The sequence below is a fragment of the Dermacentor albipictus genome, unplaced genomic scaffold, assembly GCF_038994185.2.
Source record: "Dermacentor albipictus isolate Rhodes 1998 colony unplaced genomic scaffold, USDA_Dalb.pri_finalv2 scaffold_19, whole genome shotgun sequence".
Lineage (NCBI taxonomy): Eukaryota > Metazoa > Arthropoda > Arachnida > Ixodida > Ixodidae > Dermacentor > Dermacentor albipictus.
The window spans coordinates 3,478,788-3,502,052 of NW_027225573.1; the positions used below are offsets into that span (position 1 = coordinate 3,478,788).

Below are 23,265 nucleotides of genomic sequence, written 5' to 3' on the forward strand. Positions count from 1 at the left end.
TTTCCATCGTGTTTCCTACAGGAGAAGTCAAAAGCCACGGGTGCATGAAATTATGAGGGCACTTAATGGGGAGATTAACTTAAGGTTACTTAAACCAAAAAAAGCTTTAACGATTCACATGGCTCAAAACTTCAGACAACACGAAAGAGCGCTGAAAACTGTTGAAGAATAGTGGCCGGGAGCAGGAATCCATTCCGAGGTTGCAGTCAGATTATACTACATACAGTACCAGTCAATTATAAGAAGGCATGCTGTGTTATTCGTTATTTTCAGTATGTGTTTAGACAGCACTACAATGGCTAAATACTGCATTACACGGAATAAATTCTGGAACATATATCTGAAGTTCACTTTAACTATAACAGTGTCATAAAATCACAAATAGAGGGCTAAAATTCTGGCCTAATTCCAGCCACAGCTAATTTCCCCGTTGCTTTCCTTGGCTTCGTTGTCTGCTTCCTTTATATCGTCATACTATGTGTGTGCGTGTGTGCATGTATGTGTGTGTGTGTGTGCGTGTGCGTGTGCGTGTGTGCGTGTGCGTGTGTGTGTGTGTGTGCGTGCGTGTGTGTGTATGTGTGTGCGTGTGTGTGTGTGTGTGTGTGTGTGTGTGTGTGTGTGTGTGTGTGTGTGTGTGTGTGTGTGTGTGTGTGTGTGTGTGTTCTTTTTAGAATATCTTCGGCCCGCACACATTTGTGTATGATTTGTGGTATCTGTGACTGCGTATAGCACTGGTAGCCAGGAAAAACTCTAGGGACATTCAGGCGCCGGTTCTAATTTGCGGACTCGGAATTGCAGTCAGTGCTCAAGGAGAGGGTTTACTGAGGAGACGACGTTACTGGCGCACCCTTCGTCGGGAAAAAAATGTTTGCCCTGGATATGGCTTTAAGCCATCTTTGCCGGAGAGTTTCATCCGCTGGAAACTAGTGAAAGTTTAGACCAACCTTTTTCTTGGTGCTCGATTTAGAGCACGGCACGCAGCAGTACAGCGTACTTCTGAAAAATAAGGTAAATCACACGCGGCAACTCAGGACAGATTATAAAAACAAATCACTTTCCGCAAGTCACCATTTATGCGAGTCGCAGAGGGCCGTCAGCAGCAACACTTCCAAGGGACAGACTGAGCTGTACGAGGCTTTAATAAAAGTCGCTTTAGAACCACCGATGCAGAGGGAATTTCAGAATGGATAACTGACATGCGTGCGAGCGCCCCAAATAAATTTATTTGGGTGGCACATCAGGCCGGATAAAATTCACGTCACGTTGATGTATAGGCTTTGGCGATTCGGTGCGGAGTTCAAAAACTGAAACCTTCACCTTTTTATCTGCTAATCATAAACCTAAGAACACTTTATCTGCCTAAACTGATTTAGCGTTTTGTTTTAACGTTCGTTTAATGTTTCTATTCCTAGAAACAGATTGATTTATAAAGGACAGCCACCGAGCTATAAATTTTCCTAACTAGCCATTGCCAATACGGCACATTAACCGGTAACCTCCGCTGTTACCGGTTAATTGACTAAAGGTAGTTGAGCGCATGCGAACACAATGATAACAGAAGGTAGATTGGACGCACATGCGCCTGCATGCAATGCGCCTTCTTTTATCCTCGTGTTTTCCTGAGCTCAACCATCTTTAGTCAAGATGCAACGCCAAGCCCACAGCGCCACCCTTGTGGACGCAAATGCGCGCGAAATACGATACGAATAATTTGCGATATGAAAGTATGATGAACACGAAAAATAGACAGAAAGAGACAGAATAGAGATGCGCAGTTTATTCAGAATTATTTCATCTTATCATTTCAAGCACCTCATAGGCCGACCTTGTCATTTATTTTAGCATCGACACTTGGATAGTGTTGATTTTATTAAATCCCTCCAGACGCGACCAGTGAATTCGCGGTAAGCGCTGAAATTTTTTTTCATTTTCTAATCTTTGTTTTCCACACTACTTTTCCGTGCTGTTCAATTCAATGCTGTTCAATTCAATGCTGTTCAGACGCGTTCATGGCCGCTTGCGTACGGGAGACTCCGAAATGACGATGTTTGAATCATTCGGAAATACTATTCCGTGTCACCTGCTGCGATCATCAAAACCCGAATACCGCGGATAATTCAAGCATGTTTTCAGGCATTTGAGATATAGTAAATGACTTAAACTGACTATAGCTGCATGCCTAGTGCTGACTTTCCAAAGGAAAAACAAAAATTGCAGTGGTAAACAATAAGAAATAAAAAACGTAACGTCAACAGTTGCGAAGTTCACATACCGATTTTCATCAAGTAAAAAAGAAGTCGTAGTTTGCGTCCCGCTGTTTCTTCTACTTTTGCCTTTATATTCGTTCTCGCGGGTTTCATTTGTACCCCTGTAGATCACGAGCATGTATTCGGAACTGTGAATGGTCGTCGGTGCACCTGTAGGGTTTGCCTAGCCTAGTTCACGGCCATCTGCGATTCCGCAACTACGAGACCAGAACCGTTTAGAAGTCGTTCTATATTTAGTTACTCATCGCGATCAGGAAAATACATCGATCGCAATAAATCAAAGAAGTTTTTAGGCATGTAGGACCCTCTGGGCTGTACTTGTCGGTGATAAGGTAGCCTCGGTGCCTATGGGATTATCTGACTGAGCTATGTTGAATGTTCGGCTGCCGTAGTCGGAAGTTCAAATCCCTCTATAATGCGTTTTTCTTTCGTTTTATCCGTGTTCGCTGCGTGTCGGAGTTGGCTCAACGTGCATGATCGCGAGCCGCGGCGTGCGCCACCTGGTTCCCCGCGAGAGACTCGTGTTCCGCTGTCCGGATGATTTGTCCTGTTCCTATCTCGGTGTTGGTCAGGATTTGGAGGGCTGCCTTTCCGATCCTTCTGTTCATATACCTTCTGTATGCTTCTTGCCAGTCCGTCATCACGGTAAGCAGGGTCTTCTTGCACGTCGCGATGGCCAGGGCTATGCCCAGCTCTTCCGCTGTGCTCGCGTCCTTATCACGTATGGATGTAAGTTGTTCGCCCTTCTATTCGACCACGCTGATTGAAAATCAGTCGTTTGTTTTGTACGCAGCAGCGTCCCTGTATCTCACATTTTCTTCCTCGCCGTTGGTGCATTCCAGTATGCGCTTGAGCGCCCGTATTCTCGCCTGTCTCCTATCCTTGTCGTACTCGGGATGCATGTTTCTGGGAATGGTACTTATGTGTAGCTTGTCTCTGATCTCGTGTGGGATACGCTCAGGTTGGTGTCTCCCATCCTTGACTTGGTAGCCCAGATCTTGGACCAGAGCTCTTACCGTTTTTGTTAGTTATAGTCTCTCTAGGTGGTTGACGTTGTGCGCTTCCACGAGCTCTTCCTAAGTGTAGTGAACTGCAATTTTGAGTAGTTTCACTGCGGAGGTGGAGGGGGACAGGCCCAGCGCATTTTTTTTTTGTGCGCGAGCGTTTTTTTAAAAGGAATTAAAACGAGGATATTGGTAATGGTAAACGTTACGAAGAGATCAGAGGCAGAAATGGCGGAAGCAAGCACATGCGGACGCTTTCGTTCAACCTGCCAGTTTCAACTGTCGAAGAACGAAGGGGCCCGTGCGAGAGGTGACATGAGGAATGGTTGCTCAGTAATTTCAACACTTCGTTTTCCATTTCGAACACGCCACTGGCACATTGAAAAGGCTGGTGCCTTATTGATTCAACCCTCATCCGGCTTCCGCCCCTGCGGAAGGGAACCTAACACGCGTCTTCGAGCTAAGAAGCAGAACGTCGCACTGAGACATCAAATGGGGTGTACGGGACACACGAACAACCGTTCAAATTTGTTCTTTTTAATGAGACAGCGTTGAGGAGCGAAAAATTCCGAAAGGCAATTCATAAATAAACGCAACTTGCAAGATGGGCTGGGTGGGAATCGAAACAGGGTCGCCGGAGTCTGAGACGGAGACGCTACCACTCAGCCATGAGTTCGATGGTACAAAGCAGGACAAAAGCGCCTCTAGTGAATGCGTTGTTGCCTTAGAAATGTGCCGTAGAAAGTTATACTGCGGTATCACGGTAATTATGAGCATTTAAATTACAGTAGTCGCAGTTAAACGAGTAGCTAAGTACGTTTCCCCTACATTTCTTCTACGTTTGGCGCACACGTTGAGCCATCTTGCGGCAAACACAGTAGACCCCCTCCTCGCAATGTACGGCGCGGAACCGACAGCTGGCGCACCCCACGTGCGCTTCTCTCCATCGTCTAGTCAATTGCATGCCGAGCGAATGAGTGGGCGGCGCGAACGGCGTGCGATAACGCTATCGCATTCCACTCTTGTAAACGAAGCTTAAGCGTCCTGCAATTTTTATCGAATGCGAATTATCTCCATATTTTGTAGAAATCTTGGTTCGAATAACCTGTTTCCACCACTCAAAGGCTCGGGTCTTTCAGGTTTAGCCGGGCTGCGGTGGACGTCTATCTATAGGGTCCGTGCATTCACGTTTATCATGCACCTTTCTTCAGGTATGTGAAGGAAAGCGAGATGTTCAAGGGTATAATACGGAGCCCGTTTTTTTATTGTCACGGGTAGGTTGATTAACTGCAAGAGCTGAGCTATCGTAGCTTTTAAAGTTTGCTGAGATTTTTGTTACAGTTGAGGCCTAATTGTGCTTCCTGGACGAAAAGCCGTCCGAGGCGATGACAGACGGCTCGCCATCACTTGTGCCGGGCACCCCTCTTTGCACTTTGGCACCCAGCGATATTTGTGCAACACTCATCACATCGGTGTGGAGACATCCGGCTCCTGCTTCTCCAACAGTATATCCATGGACTCGTACAACAACTACACCATCGTGGAGGTGAAGCGATTGAAGAGCAAATGCCGCAAGACAACTAAGGACGTGAGTGAGCACGGCCCCAAAGGACCGCCTACTCGCAAGTTACAATGTTGCGTTTGTGCCTGAAAACAGATTCTCAAGACCTACCTTGGTTAATGTGGCTCTGAAAGGAGTTAATGAGGTAGCTTTCAACGCTAAGAAAACAGCAAGCGTTAATTACGATGTCGTCATTGACATCACCGATGAAGTATTCCAAGAGCTTCTGTCTTCAACAGTGAAGGCCATTGACGAGCTTCAAGCTTCTTTTCGAGGGACACACGATACCTGATCACGTCAAGGTGGGTTATGCGAGACACTCTGTGGGTCCCTACGTGCCCCAACCACTGTGATGTCGCAAGTCCCAAAAGCTTGGTCATGCCAGCGCTGCGTTCATATGTCAGACGGCATGACTTCACTTCGCAGGCAGCCACGACATGTCGTTATGCACGGTAGGAAAAAAATGAAGTGCTTGATTTACAACGGACCACACGAGGTAAATTTCAGAGATTGTCCCCAACAGAAAGAGAAGATAAAAATATTGAACCAAACGAGCAAGAGAAGTATGTCACACAAAGGTACAGCAGCGAAAGCGGAGCACCGGAGGAGACTATCGCGTCGTCGACATGAACAAGCTGCCGGTCCAACCGAGATCTCCGTGGCTCTCATCCCCCAGTTCCAGTGGAAGGTATTTGAATCGTCATCGGTGGGCCTCTCCAAGCCACATTGCTTCAAGCGAGCAGCACAAGCCTGGAATCGAATGTATGGGCACGCCTGCTGCCACGCACAGGGGCTTGGACTGTGAGCGCCAGGAACGGCAGTGCAACGAAAAATCACCATAGAGCTCTCGCATCAATGTCATGCTGCGACAAATAATCGACATCCTACAGCCGCTCCAGTCTGGTTTTAACATTCCAAAGGCTCCAAGAGCTGCAAAAATCATGCAAGCTATAGACGTTCCCCTAACCACATTGCCGTATCCTCTACGTCTGTCCGCGAAGACGTGTGGGTTTCGCTGTGAAGTATGCATGTATACCCGTAGCACAGGAACAGTATGCTGTGCAGCTCCCATCCTCATCATCTTCAGCACACAACCGCCTTCCTTCCATTTCACATCCCAACTCTGTCATTCAGACAAAATCCTTCAGCAGTGGGGAGTAGCAGATTAGAGGCACTTCCCTCAGGCCGACCTCTTCATCTTTCCGTCATTGAAAATTGCCCCATGCTGCCTCCCGGTTAAAATCTGTATCATCGGGATTTTCCGCCAGACTTGCATTAATTATTTATGGTGAAATAAACATATCCAACCTTATTTTGCTTCTCTATTTGTCCCTTTAACAACTGTCATGAAAGTCTGACACCAAAGTTCCAGCATGAAAGGCGCCATTGAATGTCTCTCCGGTGCTCAATATACCAGCTTAGTAGCTCAAAGCGATAGTTTGAACGCTAATCACATTAACGTAGATATTTATCATTTTTCAATATGTGACCAACCCTCATGTAATGTACTGTTTAGGGACTTTTGACGCACACTAAATAAATAAATAAATAATTGGTAGAGAGAAATACGGGCGCCAGCAGAAGACGAAGAGCAAAAAGGCGGTTGTTGATTATGGCTATTACTTTATTTCTTTACGTTATTTATTTTATTAAAATTCTTACCCATATTTTTATTGCACTTCAAAATTACAGTTGTATAGTGCCACGCTCTACTATTCAAAACTACTTCTGCTTAATTTCTAAGCATGCGGAAAACCGCCTGCTTCTTGGCCAATCCCCTATGGCGGGTATGCGCCGCTCTTTAGGATACAAGATAATACAAGACAAGACGGTCCTCGTTTATGGACAAAATTATTTTGTATCGCCCCAACGCTTTCGAATTTACGACTCTACCTGAAGCCACCACTTATGCCGCAGAATTTCGTCAGATCGCTCGCCCACTTACCGCGCAAACTCATGCCAGCCAGAAACATGGCCGTGACACAAGCTTGACTTTGCCTTCATATTCACCAGGAACGTTGGTATGGCTGCGTGTTCCTTCCTCTACTCCTGGCCTTTCCACACAGTTCAGCTCAAAATATTACGGCCCTTACCGGGTTCCACAGCAGACGTCCCCGGTCACGTCAATGAGTCTGTGGAGCCATCTGCGAACGAGCGGCATCGCGGACGCGAAACTGTTCGTGTCCGCCGACTGAAGCCGCACTACGACCCACCAGTGCTGCCTGTTCCCGAGGTCGCCAGGACGGCTCCTTTTTCGGCGGGGAGTGAATGCAGTGAGAAATATGGGCGCCAGCAGAAGAGGAAGAAGACTGTTGTTGTTGGTGGTGGTGCTCGCACTCGCCCCGCTCTGCCGTTGTCTGTAGCCCTAAACGCGTACTATAAATAAATAAATAAATAAATAAATAAATAGGTTCTGCCGTATTTTTCTTTCATTATTTTTCTGTCTCATATGTTAAGGAAAATTCGAAGCAAGTAAAGCATGAAAGCGGTGCACATGAGATGCACTAGAAGATATTTTAAAATATTGTCAACATATTCTCTAAGTAGCATTGCCTTTCTGGAATGACAGCAACATCATTGTCTGATTACCAACATCTCTTGCGCACGGTCGTAATACATCGGCAGCAGAGGCGGAGACAATGATTGAATTCTGCCACGTATTACGTTCCCTGTATGTCGTCTCCTTTATTCTGGCTTCCAGCTTGATTATATTTTTTTTTACAGATTCCTTTCTTTTTGCTTCTTTTCGAATTAAACCTAAGCGGAAGAGCTGGTCAATTCAATGACAAAAAACGCCACCACGACTGTCGATGAAAGGACCGTACTTGTAAAATACTGTTCCCTCACGCTGCGGCGCGCAAGCGTAAAAATATGAACATCGTTTAGAAAAGCGGGCCGGCATATATCAGTTGAGTCCGCGAAAGTGCCACTTTTCTACAAGTGGGTATAGAACTATCGTACCTCTGTGCGGATGTTCGTGACTATAAACACATTGCATTTTCGTATGGTATGGTATGAAGAACTTTATTTAGGTCCTGAGGGATCAGTCTGGGACTGATGCGGGCTACTCCCACGTCGGTACAGAGAGGCCGAGCCCCTCTGCTATCACACGGGCCCTCTGGACAGCCCTGAGTTGGTCCGCCAGCACTTCACTGTGCAGCATTCGCTGCCACCACTGTTCACCTCGAGAACCATCACCTGCCAACGCCAAGAAGCATATTCATAGCGATGCCCGTCGCCTGTGTGCGAGGATCACGCGCGAGTAAAAGACGAAGACGAAGCGCCCTTCTCCGTTCGATGCTGCACGAGACGCTGCACGAGAGCAACCAGCCAACCGAGCGAGCACGTCGGTGACGATGGCCCCTTCAGCCGCTCTGAAGTTCTCAACGCGTTCCCGGATGCCAAGGCACCCTCACGCAAGACGTCAACGGCGCATTAATCGGGTCCGCCGTCCGGTCTCACTAGGCATCCGACGTCGCGCTGGCGGGGCTGCGCAGCGGGCTTCGACCGACCAATTATCTGTCCGGCTGCCTGGGCGCCACAAGGACTGCAGCAGGTCCCCTCGCCGCGTCTTCCAGCGCAAGTGCCGCTATGACGCCATGTCGGGCTGCGCTGTGGGGACAGCAGCAGCACCTGGCAACTGCAGCCTCCTACCGTGCTTCTTCCTCCGGTACGAAAGGCTACACGCCTGCAGAGCCCTGGCAAGTGATGTTTATTCATTCGCCGTGAGTGTATCTAGCTGCCCGGCCATCAGTATTATTTCATACACGCAGATAGCACGCTACGTCTCGAGATATCTTCATACTGAGTATAAGATGGGCCATGCTGCCTTTCTGTCCTTTATCAGTCTGGATTGAAAACCTCCTCACAATATTCATCAGTAAGAATGGAACGGTCTCTCCTGTATTTTTGTTTATTCATTTTAATGCTAACGTTGGAGTCCTCGCGTAGGCAATTGTAAGTACGTTTTACAGATATAAGTTTTAGAAATATTAAATCACAAGAAACGTATATTCGAAGTGCCTCTGTGTGCACCCTTGTATCCATTTTTTGTGCGTATATTTTGTCCACGCAGTGGCCGCTGTTCCACGTTTTTAATAACGACTGAATAATAGTAGAAACTAAAATTTGATGAGGTAATAACCAGTCATGGGAACCCAGTAGCCATCCTGTCACTCTCTAGAGGTCGACGTCATGTGTTAGGTCCTAGAAAGGTCGGGGAGGGGGGGGGGGGTAAAAATTCCTATCGGGGGTGGCATCAAAAACGCTCGTGCAAGATGGATTCGGAGCACGGTAAATAACCGCGGCGGTAATATTATTGCCAGAGTAGTGCGACTCATCATTGAATTGCAGTTCCGACAACTAACTCCCCCCCAACCCACGCAAAAAAAAAGAAAAGACGTGGCGCCCTATAACGTAAAACGTTTCCAATACGTTTTTATTGCAATCTTCTGAGGTCAAGTTTGCGCAACCGCCGACGCAAGCATCACGCGGTGACTCGCGGCGCTGCCTGAAGAGCCCAATCAAACACTCCTACTTTTCTTTGCTTTCGAAATGAATATCATTGTCTACGTTGAAGTGTGTTTCACTTGTAATTGGCTGCCAGGAGGCGAGGAGCACGCTCAAGTGGACAGCGCTTCAATGGGACCGAGCCACCGCACTGAAAGAAATAACCAGATGAAGAGGGTGGTGTCGGCGTTTGTGATTGGTCCGCTTTCTCTTGCTTAGCTTGCGGTGGCTGGTCGAAAATCGCGACGTCGTGCAACGGAAGATTAAGAATGCCGCTAAAACGAATCCTCAGCAAAGAAGAGTTGGAACAGCGCGATCGTTAACGTCCGAAAGTGCTCAAAAACGTTACACGACCACGCAAGCAGTGTATTATACGCGAAAAAAACCATGCTCTCTGGCAGGTGCGAGTAGCCAGTGCCTGAAGGATCGGCGGCAGCCATCTTTTATTCCTTTGGGAACGGGGCAGGCTGCGGCTATTCAGAAGAAAATTCAGACTTGTTCGGCATATTAATGCATCTTTAACACGTACGCGTCACTTTGACGCGGTGAGTTCTTGCGGTTTCTTGACGCCGCGTGACAAGCAGGTGAAGAGGGTGCAGCCCGAACAGTTTTGTCGAATAGCCGAGTGCTAATAGCGAAAAGTCGTCGAATCGGAAGTTACAATTTTTCTTTTGTTCGCTCAAATCATGCATAATCAGTGTGTACACGTCATATGAGATGGGGAGCAATCCGCGGTTTTCGTGAAGTCGCGTGACAGACAGGTGAAGCGGGGGTGGTCCAAAAAAGTGTTTGACCGATCGCGGAGGACTGATTTCAGAATTGGATTAGAAAAGTTTCGGATAATTTTACGTTATAGCACCCCTTGTAGCTAACTGAATCATTTAGATGAACGACAAAATAATTTTGTGTAATTGGCTGTTTCATTATGCAGTTGCGCAAACTCACCAAACATAGAAGGCGACTTTATGCGGGCGGGGTTACCCAGCGGGCATCAACCGACCAGTTTTCTCTCCGGCTGCCCGGGTGCCACAAGGACTGTGGCAGGTCTCCTGGCCACGTCTGCCAGCGCAACTGCCACCATGACGCCATGTCGGGCTGCCCTCTGGGATCAGCAGGAGCAGCAGCCGGCAACTCCAGCATCCTGCCGTGCATCTGGCTCCGGCTCGAAAGTCCCTGCCCCTGCCGAGTGATGGCAAGTCGTGTTTCTTCATTCGCCATCAGTGGCAGTAGCTGTGCTGCCGTCAAGGTGATTTGATAGGCGCCCATAGTACAGTGCGTCACGTGATATTTCTATATCGAATTTACAGGGTAGTGGTCTGTTTGGGGCGCTCTCGGGATGCAGTTTGCATTCGGCTGGTCGAAATCAGGCGTACTGAACACATTCGCGTGGTCTATTCAGAGCGCCGCGCTCCAGCAGAGAGCGTTAGGACGCACTGCTGTATGCCTTGAACCTGAGAGCGCGACCGATATCCGAAAGAACCTCCATCACGCGGCTACTCTGATGGCTGTGGCAGAAGTTAGCACGTCCTGCTGGGGCAGTATTTCTACTGTTTACTATTAGTATATTAATTAGCAGTATACTATTTCTAGTATCGCTGTAAGCCGACTTGGGGCGCCGTAGGAAGCAGTCGAGTAAACCTTAAGAGGCACCTTGTTGGCCTATTTTCCTTAAACTATTTGGATTAAAAGGCCTCTACTTACCAGGAAAAACTGAGAGGCATTTCAAGCGTTCAAGTATATTTTTAGAATTTGGTGCTTTCGTTAGAGAACATTCATTATGTTTTTTTATTATGGCGTTTTACATGCCAGAACCAACATCTGATTATGACGCATGCCGTAGTGTGGGACTCCGCAAAAGTTTTCAGCTGCTGGTGGTCTTTGACGTGCAGCTAAGCCTAACAGTTGGGTTTTTTTCGCGTTTCGCACCCATCCAAATGCGCCCACCATGGTCGGGATTCGTTCCCGCGACTTCCTGCTTTGCAACGCAATACCATAGCCACTAAGCAACTACGGCGGGTTACAGAGAGAATGTATAAGTCATTATCACGGTTGGACAAAGGAACCTTAAATAGAAAAAGTACCTGTTTGTCCAGTCAATATTATACGCCTTCTTTACATATCTTTCTTCAATTGAATGAAGGTCGGTCTGCACGATAAGAAAAAAAAATGAATAATGCTAGCATATTTATCTTTGTCGACAACTTAAAACGAAGGCTACAGAACCAAATCGCGACTTTTGCACCGCCGCAGCAAGAAGTCCCGCAGTACTGCTGACGTTTTCTTATGTTCGGAAAACACTGTCTTGTTCTTTCAAAGCATAAAATTGGAACAATGTGTAAAAGCCAACAGTAAGCGACTGATATTTTACTGTCTTTATTTATTTATTTATTTATTTATTTATTTATTTATTTATTTATTTATTTATTTATTTATTTATTTATTTTATTTATTTATTTATTTATTTATTTAGTTTACCTTAGAGGCTCGGGGGAGTATTGAGTAGGGGGGAGGGGGGGGGTTACAGAAAAATGACAAATATTTAACGCAGAAAGGGAACTACATAATAAGAGAAACAAATAAGTTTGTACATTGGAAAAAAAGGAACACTGTTGAACATTGGAAAAAATACATACAAATTCAAGGGAATACAATGGAAAACAAAGTCCAAAAACAATACAAAGGCGAATACAATACAAAGTCGTACAACAAAGTCAAGTGAACATGTGAAGTTCCAAATGTTCACGAAACTTGGCAGGATCTTTTATTGACACATTATTTGGCAGGCTATTCCATAGTGCGATGGCGTGCGGTAATGCAGAGTTATTGAATGACTGTGTGCGGCCAAAAATGAGCCTGAAGCTGAGATGATTATGAAGTCGAGTAGATGTGCGAGAAGTAGTTTCAAGCGACAAGCGGCTGGACCATGAGTTATTGTAGTATTTATGAAAGAGGCATAGGAGAGCAACAGAGCGGCGGGAATCCATGTCCGGCAGGGGAACATGGCGTTTAATTTTGATAATGCTAGATTGACGACTGTAGTTAGAACTTATAAAGCGAGCAGCACGATTTTGGATGGATTCCAATTTATCTATTAGGTATTGTTGATGAGGAGACCAGATCGATGAGGCATATTCAAGTTGAGGGCGTACAAAAGTTTGGTAGGCCTGTTGACGGATGGTAGATGGCGAGAGGTGCAGATGACGACGTAAAAACCGTAAAGTTCTGTTATCTTTAGCGCATATCTTCTCGTTGTGAAAGCCCCAGGCTAGGTTAGTACAAAAATAAACGCCAAGATATTTGTAAGTAGAGTCACGGGGAACTTCCGACGAGCAGATTTTGTAAGGAAACTTAGTATATGATTTCGTACGAGTGAAGGAAAGAAGGCAGCACTTAGACGTGTTAAGTGTCATTTGCCGACGGTCGCACCACTGATTAACTAGGTGAAGGTCATTTTGTAAAATAGGGGATCATCATGACAGTTAATCGTTCTGTAAATGACGCAGTCATCCGCAAAAAGTCGTATGCAGGAGGAAATGTTGCTCGGTAAGTCATTTATAAAAATTAGGAAAAGAAGAGGGCCTAGCACACTACCCTGGGGTACACCTGACGTTACACAACAGACGTGGAGGAGCTAAAGTTATTCACAGATACGAACTGGTGCGGATTAGACAAGAAATTGCGAAGCCAAGATAATGTTAATGAGCCGATCCTAAGAGCAGTTAATTTAGCTATTAGACGGCAGTGAGCAACTCTGTCAAAGGCTTTTGCATAGCCGAGAAGGATGCAATCAATAATTTTGCTGTTATTCATACCATAATGTAAATCTGACGTAAATTCTAATTGTTGGGTGTCACAAGACAACGCTTTACGGAAACCATGTTGATATTGAAAGAAAAAGTTATTAGATTCAAGATGGTGGGATTAATGGGAGGCAGTGCTGTGCTCGAGAAGCTTACAACGAATGCATGTTAGTGAAATGGGGCGGTATTTACCAGGTGAGTGTCTGTTTCCATCTTTGAATATAGGAATAACTTTGGCTATCTTCCAGTCAGCAGGAAGAAGAGCCCTTGATAAAGACTGCTGAAAGATGTAGTACAAAATCTGACTGGATATAGCTGACGTGTTTTTTAGAATTTTAGAATTAATATTGTCAATGCCACATGAGGTAGACAGCTTTAGATCGCGTATTAGTTATGAAATGCCTTCAACACTAATATTTATAGGGGACATGAAGCGGTAATGAAAATCGGAGACACAGGGAACGGAGGAGCAGTCTTCATTGGTGAAGACCGAGCTAAAGAACGAATTGAAAGTTGAAGCATACTCAGATGTAGGGACAGGAACATTGTCAGCGTCAGGTAAGTTACTGTATTACCGTCACGGTCAGGAGAGATAGCTTGCGAAAACTTTCTAGGGTTAGTGTGTAGAAGTGAGGACAGATCTTTGGAAAAATACTTCTTTTTGGCTTCACATATTGCTAGGCAGTAAAATTTGAAACAATCCTTATATTTAGACCATGCCGAGGGACATGATAGCCGTTTAGCAGCAGCAGGGTATAACCTTTTCTTTTTATTTCAGAGTGATCTAAGTGATTTATTAAACCATGGGTTACGTTTGTCATTAGATACAGTGACTAGTCGCACAAAGTTGTCTACTAGGAGTGACATAATATTTCTAAATGAATTCCAATTCGCTTCAACAGACTTATTTGTAAATGATGGAAGAAACGTTTTCAGAACGAAAACCTCAAGTTCATTGTTCATTTGTTCGTAATTTGCTTTGCTATAATCCCTGATATCCTTACGTTCAGCACCAGCGAATTTCAATTGAGAACTGCAGTAGATTATGGTCATTAAAACCATCAAGTTGCATGACAGGGCTTATGCTATGTGGCTCTGTTGCGAGAATAAGGTCTAATATGTTGGTACCACGGGTAGGCTCAGAAACGATTTGCGTAAGGTTGAACTCTAAACACAGCTCAATAAAATCACCTGAATCAATGCTCCATCAAGACAAGCGAGACCAATTACTATCAGGGAAATTAAAATACCCAAATAGGTAGATCTTATTAGTGGGAAACTGTTCAAGGGCCCTGGTACTACTTTTATGAAGATCGGACACGAACAAGCGGTCAGCGGCAGGTGGGCGACAACAAACGCCCATCAGTAACTTCCCGTATAAAGTAGGACAAGCCACCCAAACTACCTCAAGAGCCGTGTCAGTGTCAACGAGAAAAGAAGGAATAGTTTTATTGATGGCCACCAACACGCCGCCCCCCTTCTTATGTGGACGATCATGGCGATAAATGGCGTACTGATTAGAAGTATTAAATAACTCGGAGTCACCTACATCTGCATTAAGCCAGGTCTCGGTTAGCAATACAGCATCAGACATGCTATCTCCAAGATATGATTCAAGCAGGACACGTTTTGGCAACAGACTGCGGATGTTAGTAAATCATACTGAAAGTGAAGGTGCACGTGTAGTTGATATCCGCTGGACTTTAGCACTGCGCACATCGGCAACTAGCTATCGAGCAGGTACTACAGAATCAGAACTGTCGTAAATATACGTAGTATTATCGATACAAAGTTAGTTCGCCTTGTTCAGTTCTCCCATGCCCGAGAAAAGAGCCCATTTGGGCGTCAGTCAAAGTCAAATTGTCAAACGCAAAATTGCGGTGGTGCCTTCTGTTGTCTGTTCGTCGCTTCTGCCCCGATTATTAATATCTTCCCTGGTAGTCAAAATGAATCTGGAGTGTCTGCCACTATGGCGTGCCTCATAACCAAATCGAAATTTTGGCACGTAAAACCCCAGAATTCATTTATTCCGCCTCTGACCTTACGGAGAGAGACTGATGACCAACATGAAAAATAAAATACTGTGCAGGCGAATAAAACAAGTTTTTACACCATCCACGCGGAAACCAGGTCAACCCGTCTGGGATTCACAACCGTCGACGCCGGCGTCGGTTGCGCGTTCGACATCATACGGTCACTTCGCGGCTCGGGTACAGGCTGCTTGACTGCCTGCTCAGAAATCGATAGATATCGACTGTATAAATATCGATTAGCGTCTGAAATTTACGCCGAGATAATGGTATCTCCCAGAACTGAAATGAAGGAGTCATGCAACGTCGGAAGAAATCAAAGCCGAAGACTGTGCCACACTCAATCGCCGGGACTCCGCTGCATACAAATACACGTGCAGAAAACTGAAAACCCGTAGCCTTCGCTTCGTGCCACAGAATAGTTGTCAGCGAGTATTGAGTGTGGATTGGTTTCGATGTACTTCTTGTGGTTCATTTCCTGCTACTTTATTGTTGTTCATTTTAAGTGCTGGCCCAGGAAGGTCACAACCCTTAAGTGTACTGTTTAACTACGCGTATAATATTAACAAGTGTATAAGCTTGTCCTTCATATTTCGATGCAATGTATTGCCCGATGTCCAATAACTGCCTCCGTATGGAGGCTTGCACTATGTGTTAAATAAAAAAATAATTACCCGCAGTGGTTGTCCAGTGGCTAAGGGGTTGCACTGCTGAGTGCGAGGTCGCCGGTTCGATCCTCGCAGAGGCGGACGCTTTCCGAAGTAGGGCGGAATGCAAGAACGGCCACGCATGCCGTCACTTGGGTGCGCGATGAAGAACCCCACCGGGTTGAAATATACTCCGAAGGACGCTCGCTACGGCGTGACTCATAATAATATCGTAGATTTGGCTGGTAAAATGGCCGAATTGAATTAAAAAAAAAAGACTGCGCAACGGACACAAACATAATTTAGTCGAATACCAGAGGAATTCTCTGAAAACGGATGTACTCTGCTGTGGTTGCACAGTCTGACTAAATTTACCAGCAGCACTTCTTCTCATTTTATGACGTGCTCGTCGGGGCACTCAAATCATTTAAGCATGCAGTAAAGCAGCCAAGACTAAAGTGGTGGCGTGCACACATCCCTAAGCGTTCTAATCTCTGACGGCCAACGTGCCACCAATGTGTTGCGGGAGTTTTGCTCCGATGGTTTTGTAAGCGTTAATTACCAGCAAATGTACACTGTGGGTATTCTACACGCAATCCATTATAAGCAATAACTTCGCTATCATTAGCAACTTCCTAGAAAACTCGGAATTTCAACATGATACAGTCGTATTTCAACAACGTGTGAGATAGCTGAACGCATAAGTTAAGTGAAATGCATAAAAAGAGATCCTCGCCGCATAAGAATAAAAAAAATATACGACTTAATCAAATATTCGGCCATATGTGATGTCCTTCTAAAGCAAGTATAATGAAAGTGCGCTATTCTCAACTGTCGTCTTACCTCAGTGGTCGATGAGTATTAGGAACAGCTAGGACTCCATTTGTGTTGAAACCATCAACAACAAAGGCTCAGTGTGCTTCCACTCTGTGAAGAAGTATGACCAGCGAGGTTGTGTATGTGGGCCGTTTAATGACGAACTACGCCTACGCCCGGGTCGGTCCGGCATTGCACTATCTTCGGGATCGTACAGCGTAATCGGAGTTTTCTATCTACACACGGACACGATGCTGGGGGAACTAGCCGTAAAGAGCTTCGGTATAATTCGCTGAAAAATTGGTTACGTCTTGTTGTTTTTAATTAATAACGAAATAATTAATGGGGACTACGAACGCGGAAGGAGTCGCACGAGCGCGTTCATGCGGCAGCGCCAACGGACGCTAACGAGCCAGCTGTGGAAGACGGCGATGACGCTGGAACCAATCCTGATGACGATAGTTTTCTCTTAACACACGGATACGAACCTTGGGGAACTAGCCCTTAGCAACATCGCCGTAAAAAATCTTAGCGCACCTAAGCATTTAGGAGTTGTCAATGCGCAACATTAAAGTACAATTGAACACCGCTGAGTAGTCCTTCCAGTAATGAGCACTTCATGAGCTTTAAGGCGAGCGCGTTAAGACGCATGGCCTAGCACAAGGCTGGTGGACTTTGATCCGTGACATAATGCTATCTTGCCCCCCTGCCATGGAATCTAATGGAGACGCTCTCGAGTAAGTCACGGTGATGTTGATGTCGTTGCATTCGTCACTCCGGGTTTGGCAATCATGATTTCATGAGGCAGAGTACAAAGGCCTAGGAACCGCCCAGTGGGTAACACGCGCGGCTTCTGAACGTGGGTTCGTACGTTCGAAACTAAACACAACCAATGTGTTTCCTTTCTACTTTATTCTGTTTTCTTGTTTTAATTACTTCATAGCGATTACCGAAATGAAGTTAGGACGCAGGCGACAGCTTCCGCGGCCAAGGAACGCGCTGATAACACAGTCTTCCGAGAGCGAGAGCGAGGTTGACGTGATAGGCGGTGATGCCCCCTTCCTTTCGCGCGCACATTTCCGTCGAGTCGCGCCTTCCTGTAGCCTTCCTCTAGGGTTGTCTGCCACTCCGACTTTATCTCATAACACCTAACACTTTGTTAATTCTTTGGACAAAGTGTTAATTCCTAACACTTTGTCCCTTCCTCTAGACATCATCAACCTCCACAACATATAAGGAATATCATCGGAAGGAAAAGTAATGGTTTTTGTGCCTCGGATTATAGCGCGCTTTCACAAAAGGGACCGATAATTGTTTCCATTCCCGGTTCTCGGAATCATACACGCTGAAGGATTTGGCCACAATACACGGAAATACAATCTCCGTGGCCCGTGTCATCTGTCATCCTTATTTCAGTCATGTTTTCGCACTGTATGCCATCGTAAGTCGCCCTGTCAACAGACTCGGCAAACGACCGTGTTCAAACTATCCAGCTTGTCCACCAGTGTAGCTACACTGCCGGCATTACTCACTCGCGCACGTAGTGACCATTAAACGAATCTGTCCGCGACCACCTACACGGTGACATCTTTATTTACTAGGATTCCTCTCTTCGCCAGCGAGTCAAGCTGGCTTCACACAACGCAGCAAAACCCTCTGACAAGCATCACGTGACTGAGCCGCAACGAACTGTTCCGCCAGCTGCTTATCTGCTTCGTACTTGTGTGCGCAGTGATTGGGCAACACAGAGTCACCTAATGCTCGTCAGCACAATTTGTTCCGTCACTTTAATCCAACTTGAGTGTGTGCCTAGAAGCGGAAACGCAGCGCGAGAAAGAAAAAGAAAAACACAGGATGTGTGTGTCATTGAAGCCCACTAGCCTCTTCATTAGATCGCCAGTGATGCCTTCAGCTTTCTTGCCGTTTTCAACGGGAGTCCTTCGCACATGCTTAATTTTCCTGCCCGAAATGGAAGGCGAACGCATTACACCTTGGTTTACAATGGGAGAGTATTTCAGCAGTATTGGAAGACTCTAAGCAAGTAAGAAGCGTGAAACACGAAAGAAAATGTTGCGAGCTGATCCGCTTCATAGTGCATGGCTTGGCACCTGCAGCACGCGGTCAGGGTTGTCCACAGTCTCCCAGATCGTAACGGAGCAAGAGGGTTCGATCTCTGAGGCAGCGTGCTGCCTAACTGCCGCTCCCGAGACTCGCGCTTTGCGTTCCTCGCGAGAGAAAGACAAGCCACTTGAAAATTGTTCCGAACTATAGTAACACGGGACATTGCTGACTAATGAAAAACAGGGGCGTCTGGTTGACCAGCGAAAAAAATTACCATTAAACTTTGACTTATTGTGGGCTACCATAAACCTGTGTACTGAAGCATCGGTAATTGTCCTTCGTAACCGCTGCCGCAATCTTCAGCCATGTCATTTGCATTGGGCAGCTGCGAAGCACTGAAAAAGTTTACTCCGGTGAAGCGCGTTACTCATTAAGAATGGCCACTAGTCAAAAGAAGCCGTTCCAGCCCAGAGAGCGATGGCCTTGTGCTGCCGTCTGGTTTTCTACCACAAGGATTCAGATGTGGCCTGCAGTGGCATGGTTCAAGCACTTACATGATGTTCTGAGGGCAGCAAGATAAGGAAGGTGACAAAGATAGGCACGCCTTGAACATGTTCCTAACTTCCTAACTTTGCAGCCCGGTCCGCCTGTGCGTGGTCGACGGTGGGGACGGCGGCTCTGCTGTTGGGCGCGTCCTGCTGGTGCAACGCGATCCCCCGAGATGGCGCTGACGACAGCGCCCATTGTTCCTCTGCTCTCTAAGCCATCGCCCCGCTGGCTTCCATCAAAGGTGATCAATTCTATCAGATTTTCGAGGAAGTATTCTGTACATATATAAAAGGCTTTGCAATTAGGCATAACATCAGCACTACCCACCAGCAGGCAAACTGCTAAAGCTGATCTTCTTCTCACCCAGAGAACAAGAACTCCACTACAGACGAATTGCAGTCCTAATATTTATCGATATAAATAAACTGACACGGTTTGTTATGACATTCTTACAGAGAATCATCCAAAGTGTAGGATTACGCTTTGCCTTTCAAACAGACGGTAACGTGTTACAACGAAAGACTTCACTTCCTCAGCACTAAATACAACAAAAAATGAGTGTACCAACGGGCACCGTTCCACGGTGTGTTCTTTTCAATTTTTATACGTAAATTATTCCCCCATCCCTTGACGTAGCGTATAGCACAGTTCAAAATACAGTACATTGTACCAGCACAGCAAATGTGTGCACAACTCATTATTTTCCGTATAGCGGAAACTGTACAACGTCGGGGAAATTGCTAGTGGCGCCACCTCATTGTATTCAGCCATGGCCGCTCATTCAACAGCACGCGCTTCTTCGGTCGTGGTATTGTGTGTGAACGATCATTTGTGAAATCACCGGGACCACTTTTCACATGTTACCCGCGAGAAAAAAACAAAACCAGTTGAGGCAGTTTTCACGTTTTTGTTGCGTCAATTGAAACAGTGTATGGAAGCGTAATCACAACTTCGCCCACGAAAAATAGAATTTCGAATAGCAGCTGATGAAGGCTGCGCTGCTTCAGCCAAACAGTTGAACAGTGACTTAGAGTCCCTAAGGAATTCTTACGTGTAAGTACGAAAAGAAATATAGTGTAAATGACCTTTATTTATTTATTTATTAAAGAACACCCATAAACGCCCTGCAGAAGAGGGTATTAGAATTGCGGGAGGGGGCACACGAGTATACAGTCATAACAATTTCTAAAGAATACAACAAACGCGCCTAAATACGCGACTAATTACGCCGACACGACCGTATGTGTAGTAAAATCAAAGATGGATAAAACGAAATTAAAGGTATATTAGAATAAATTCAAACATTGAAGCACCTAGAACTCAGAATACATAAAAGGCAATCAAAGAGGATAATTCGAAAACAAAATCTACCGGATGGCAAAGGTACCGAAGGAACACAACATAGAATGTATCTCATTCAAAAAGAATAGAAAAAAAAAACTTTCACATTGCACAGAGACATCCCATTATGACATACGTACGCAGGATTTGTTGAAATTTGTCGGGGTGAACTTCAGTAGGCAATGCCTGATGGTAGATTATTCTAGCGAAGTATGAATCTGGGTATAAATGACTGGGCGCAAAGATCTGAGTGATACACGCCGGGCTTTGACTTAGAGAGGGTGATCTCGGCGAGAGAAAATAACAGAGCGTGAGTGAAAGAAGTCATCAATGCAAACGCTCGTGATGGTGAAGTTTATGAAAGAGCGATAGGCGCGCGTGTTGGCGGCGTAGTGATAGCGGATGCAATTCGGCACGATTCTTTAAACACGCAGCACTAGTGCGGGGGATAATCTGTAAAGATAAAGCAAGCAGCGTGGCTTACAAGGATTCAAGGTTACTCACGATGGAGTCTTGGTTCGGACCCCAGGTGGCGCATGCATATTCGACTTTGAGGTACGACTAATGCGGTATATATGCTAGATCTTTCTTTAAGTGTAAAAACGCTTTGTTTAGTCTGTGTCCTATTATTTCAAATTTGCGGGTAACAGATGAAAGTGTAACGTTGATGTGATGATGAAGATATTGGATCCCATTGAAAATTGACTCCTCAACAATCTTTTTATCAAGAGGTTATGACGTTGCAATACGAAACGAGGAGCGTGAAAATGACATGCACTTAGCTTTAGCATAATTAAAGACCATTTGCCAGTCTGAACACCATGTACTCAAAGCGTTTAGGTGTGGTTGCAACGCTTCACGGTTTGGCTCAGTAGAAATTTTACGGAAAATTGCTGAATCATCGGCGAACCATCTTATTCGGGACGACATGCAGTCAGGCAAAGAAATAATACAGACTTTAAAAAGCAAAGCACAAAGCACACTCCCTTGAGGAACGCTGGACGCAACAGGAATAAAGTAGGAGTTTTGGTGTTCATGGTGGACGTGTTCTTGTTTAAATTGGATTATTTCACTAGGAAATATTTTCTTGCCGTCGCCCGACTGCCCCGGAGCTGATAATTTCATACCTGCCTCTGTAGAGCACTTCGAGTCAGCCTGGGCAATGTTAGTGGATTTGTCACACAATACAAGTGCCACGCAAGGATTACAAAGGGCTTGTTTTCTGCCCTCACGGTGCCAGGACCAGTGGCCACGCTGTGCTTCGGCGAAGCTGCAGAAACTGATCGACGCCCGAGAATCGCACGCTGCAGCATAACTGGCATCACGCAGGAGGTGATGTATGGTATGTGCACATCGGCCATTGGCGACATTCTACTGCGAATCGAACGTTAGAACTAACTTATCCATTATTTGGCGTGTGAGTGTTTCAGCAGAATTTAATGACATTTTACGATTAACCTTTGCAAACCAAGATGGGAAATGTAGCACGTTTGTCCAATTCCTTTTGGAAGCGTTGCCATTGGGATAGGTCGCGGTCATGTTTCGGAAACGACTGCTTCCGAGTAACACATTCTACAGTAGAGGAAGACATGAGGCAGCAAGGGTCGCAAGACTGAGGGAGAATCATTGAAAAAATGTAATGCAGGGTTTTAGGTGCGAAAACCACGATCTGATTATGATGCAAGCCGTACGAGGGGACTCCCGAAATTTGGACCAGCTGGGGTAACGTGCACCCAAATCTAAGTACACAGGTGTTTTCGCATTTCGTCCCCTTCGTAATGCGCGGCCGCCGTGGCCGGGATTCGGTCGCGCGACCTCGTGCTTAGCAGCCCAATACCATAGACACTAAGTAACAATGGTAGGCGAGGGAGAATTGTAGTCAACTGCTAGAACGACATGTTGCTCGTTAACGACCATGCGCGCATGCCCGGTTACCTGCATGCGGAAAAAATCGGTGAGTTTTCTCGGCCCAATTTTGTTGCAACTGGCCTGCGCACTTTGACCCTCGTCACCGTCCTTGAGCGAGATTGTAATCCAACGAACAGCGGTTTTTATATTGTTTTACTAAATGTGAGACCCACAGGGGTGATTGGCTAACATTTGACCCTCGCAGTGCCCCGACCTGCCGGCGTGCTGCCCTTCGGCGACGCTGCGGTGGCTGCTCGATGCCGGAGAATCGCACGCAGCAGCACCGCCACGAGCAGCGCTGGCATCGCCACGTGCATTGCATGCTGCAGCTGCTGCGCCTCCAGCGATCCAGTATTGCCGAGCGGGGTCACGTGGGCTACTGGTTCCGCAGAAAGAGTCCGCGCGCGTGGTCAGCACGTTTATGTTAACGCTTTTGCTTTCGTGAATAGTCACTTTTTGTTCTATTGCTTCTGTAATATATCAATAAATATGGCTTTGATTGTCTACTCGCGTGAGGTCTTTGCTAAAAAGCTGTCGTTTCGGATTCGAGAAGAGATGAATACAAGGTGTGCCTAAGTATCTCTTGCCCTTACTATCAACGCTCGCGAAAAGTGAGTGAACTACTGAAATGATTACAGTGTGCTTCGCGGTCGTGTACGTGTACGGCGATGTTCTGGTAGTCTTGTACTTAAATGCATCAAACGGTGTTAAAAAAGTAAGAGCAAGAGCAACACAGGTGTCATAGCGCAACTTTTATGGTGGATATCTGGAA

At 46.0% G+C, this 23,265-nt stretch overlaps 1 protein-coding gene across 3 annotated transcripts in view; it reads left to right on the forward strand.

The window, feature by feature from the left end:
- The window catches only part of LOC139052166 (uncharacterized), a 40,414-nt gene extending 17,415 nt beyond the window's left edge, over positions 1-22,999 (forward strand). The window contains exons 5-8 of one of the 3 annotated variants that reach the window (XM_070529246.1): positions 10,327-10,533; positions 19,333-19,485; positions 21,826-21,927; positions 22,699-22,999. In XM_070529246.1, the coding sequence (XP_070385347.1) occupies positions 10,327-10,531 (205 nt within the window). In that variant the 3' untranslated portion in view covers positions 10,532-10,533; positions 19,333-19,485; positions 21,826-21,927; positions 22,699-22,999. Of the gene's footprint in view, positions 1-10,326; positions 10,534-10,568; positions 10,588-19,217; positions 19,281-19,332; positions 19,486-21,825; positions 21,928-22,698 lie in introns of those variants that run through there. The other 2 variants (XR_011509754.1, XR_011509755.1) reach the window with 2 other exon arrangements.
- Positions 23,000-23,265: the final 266 nt, after the last annotated feature.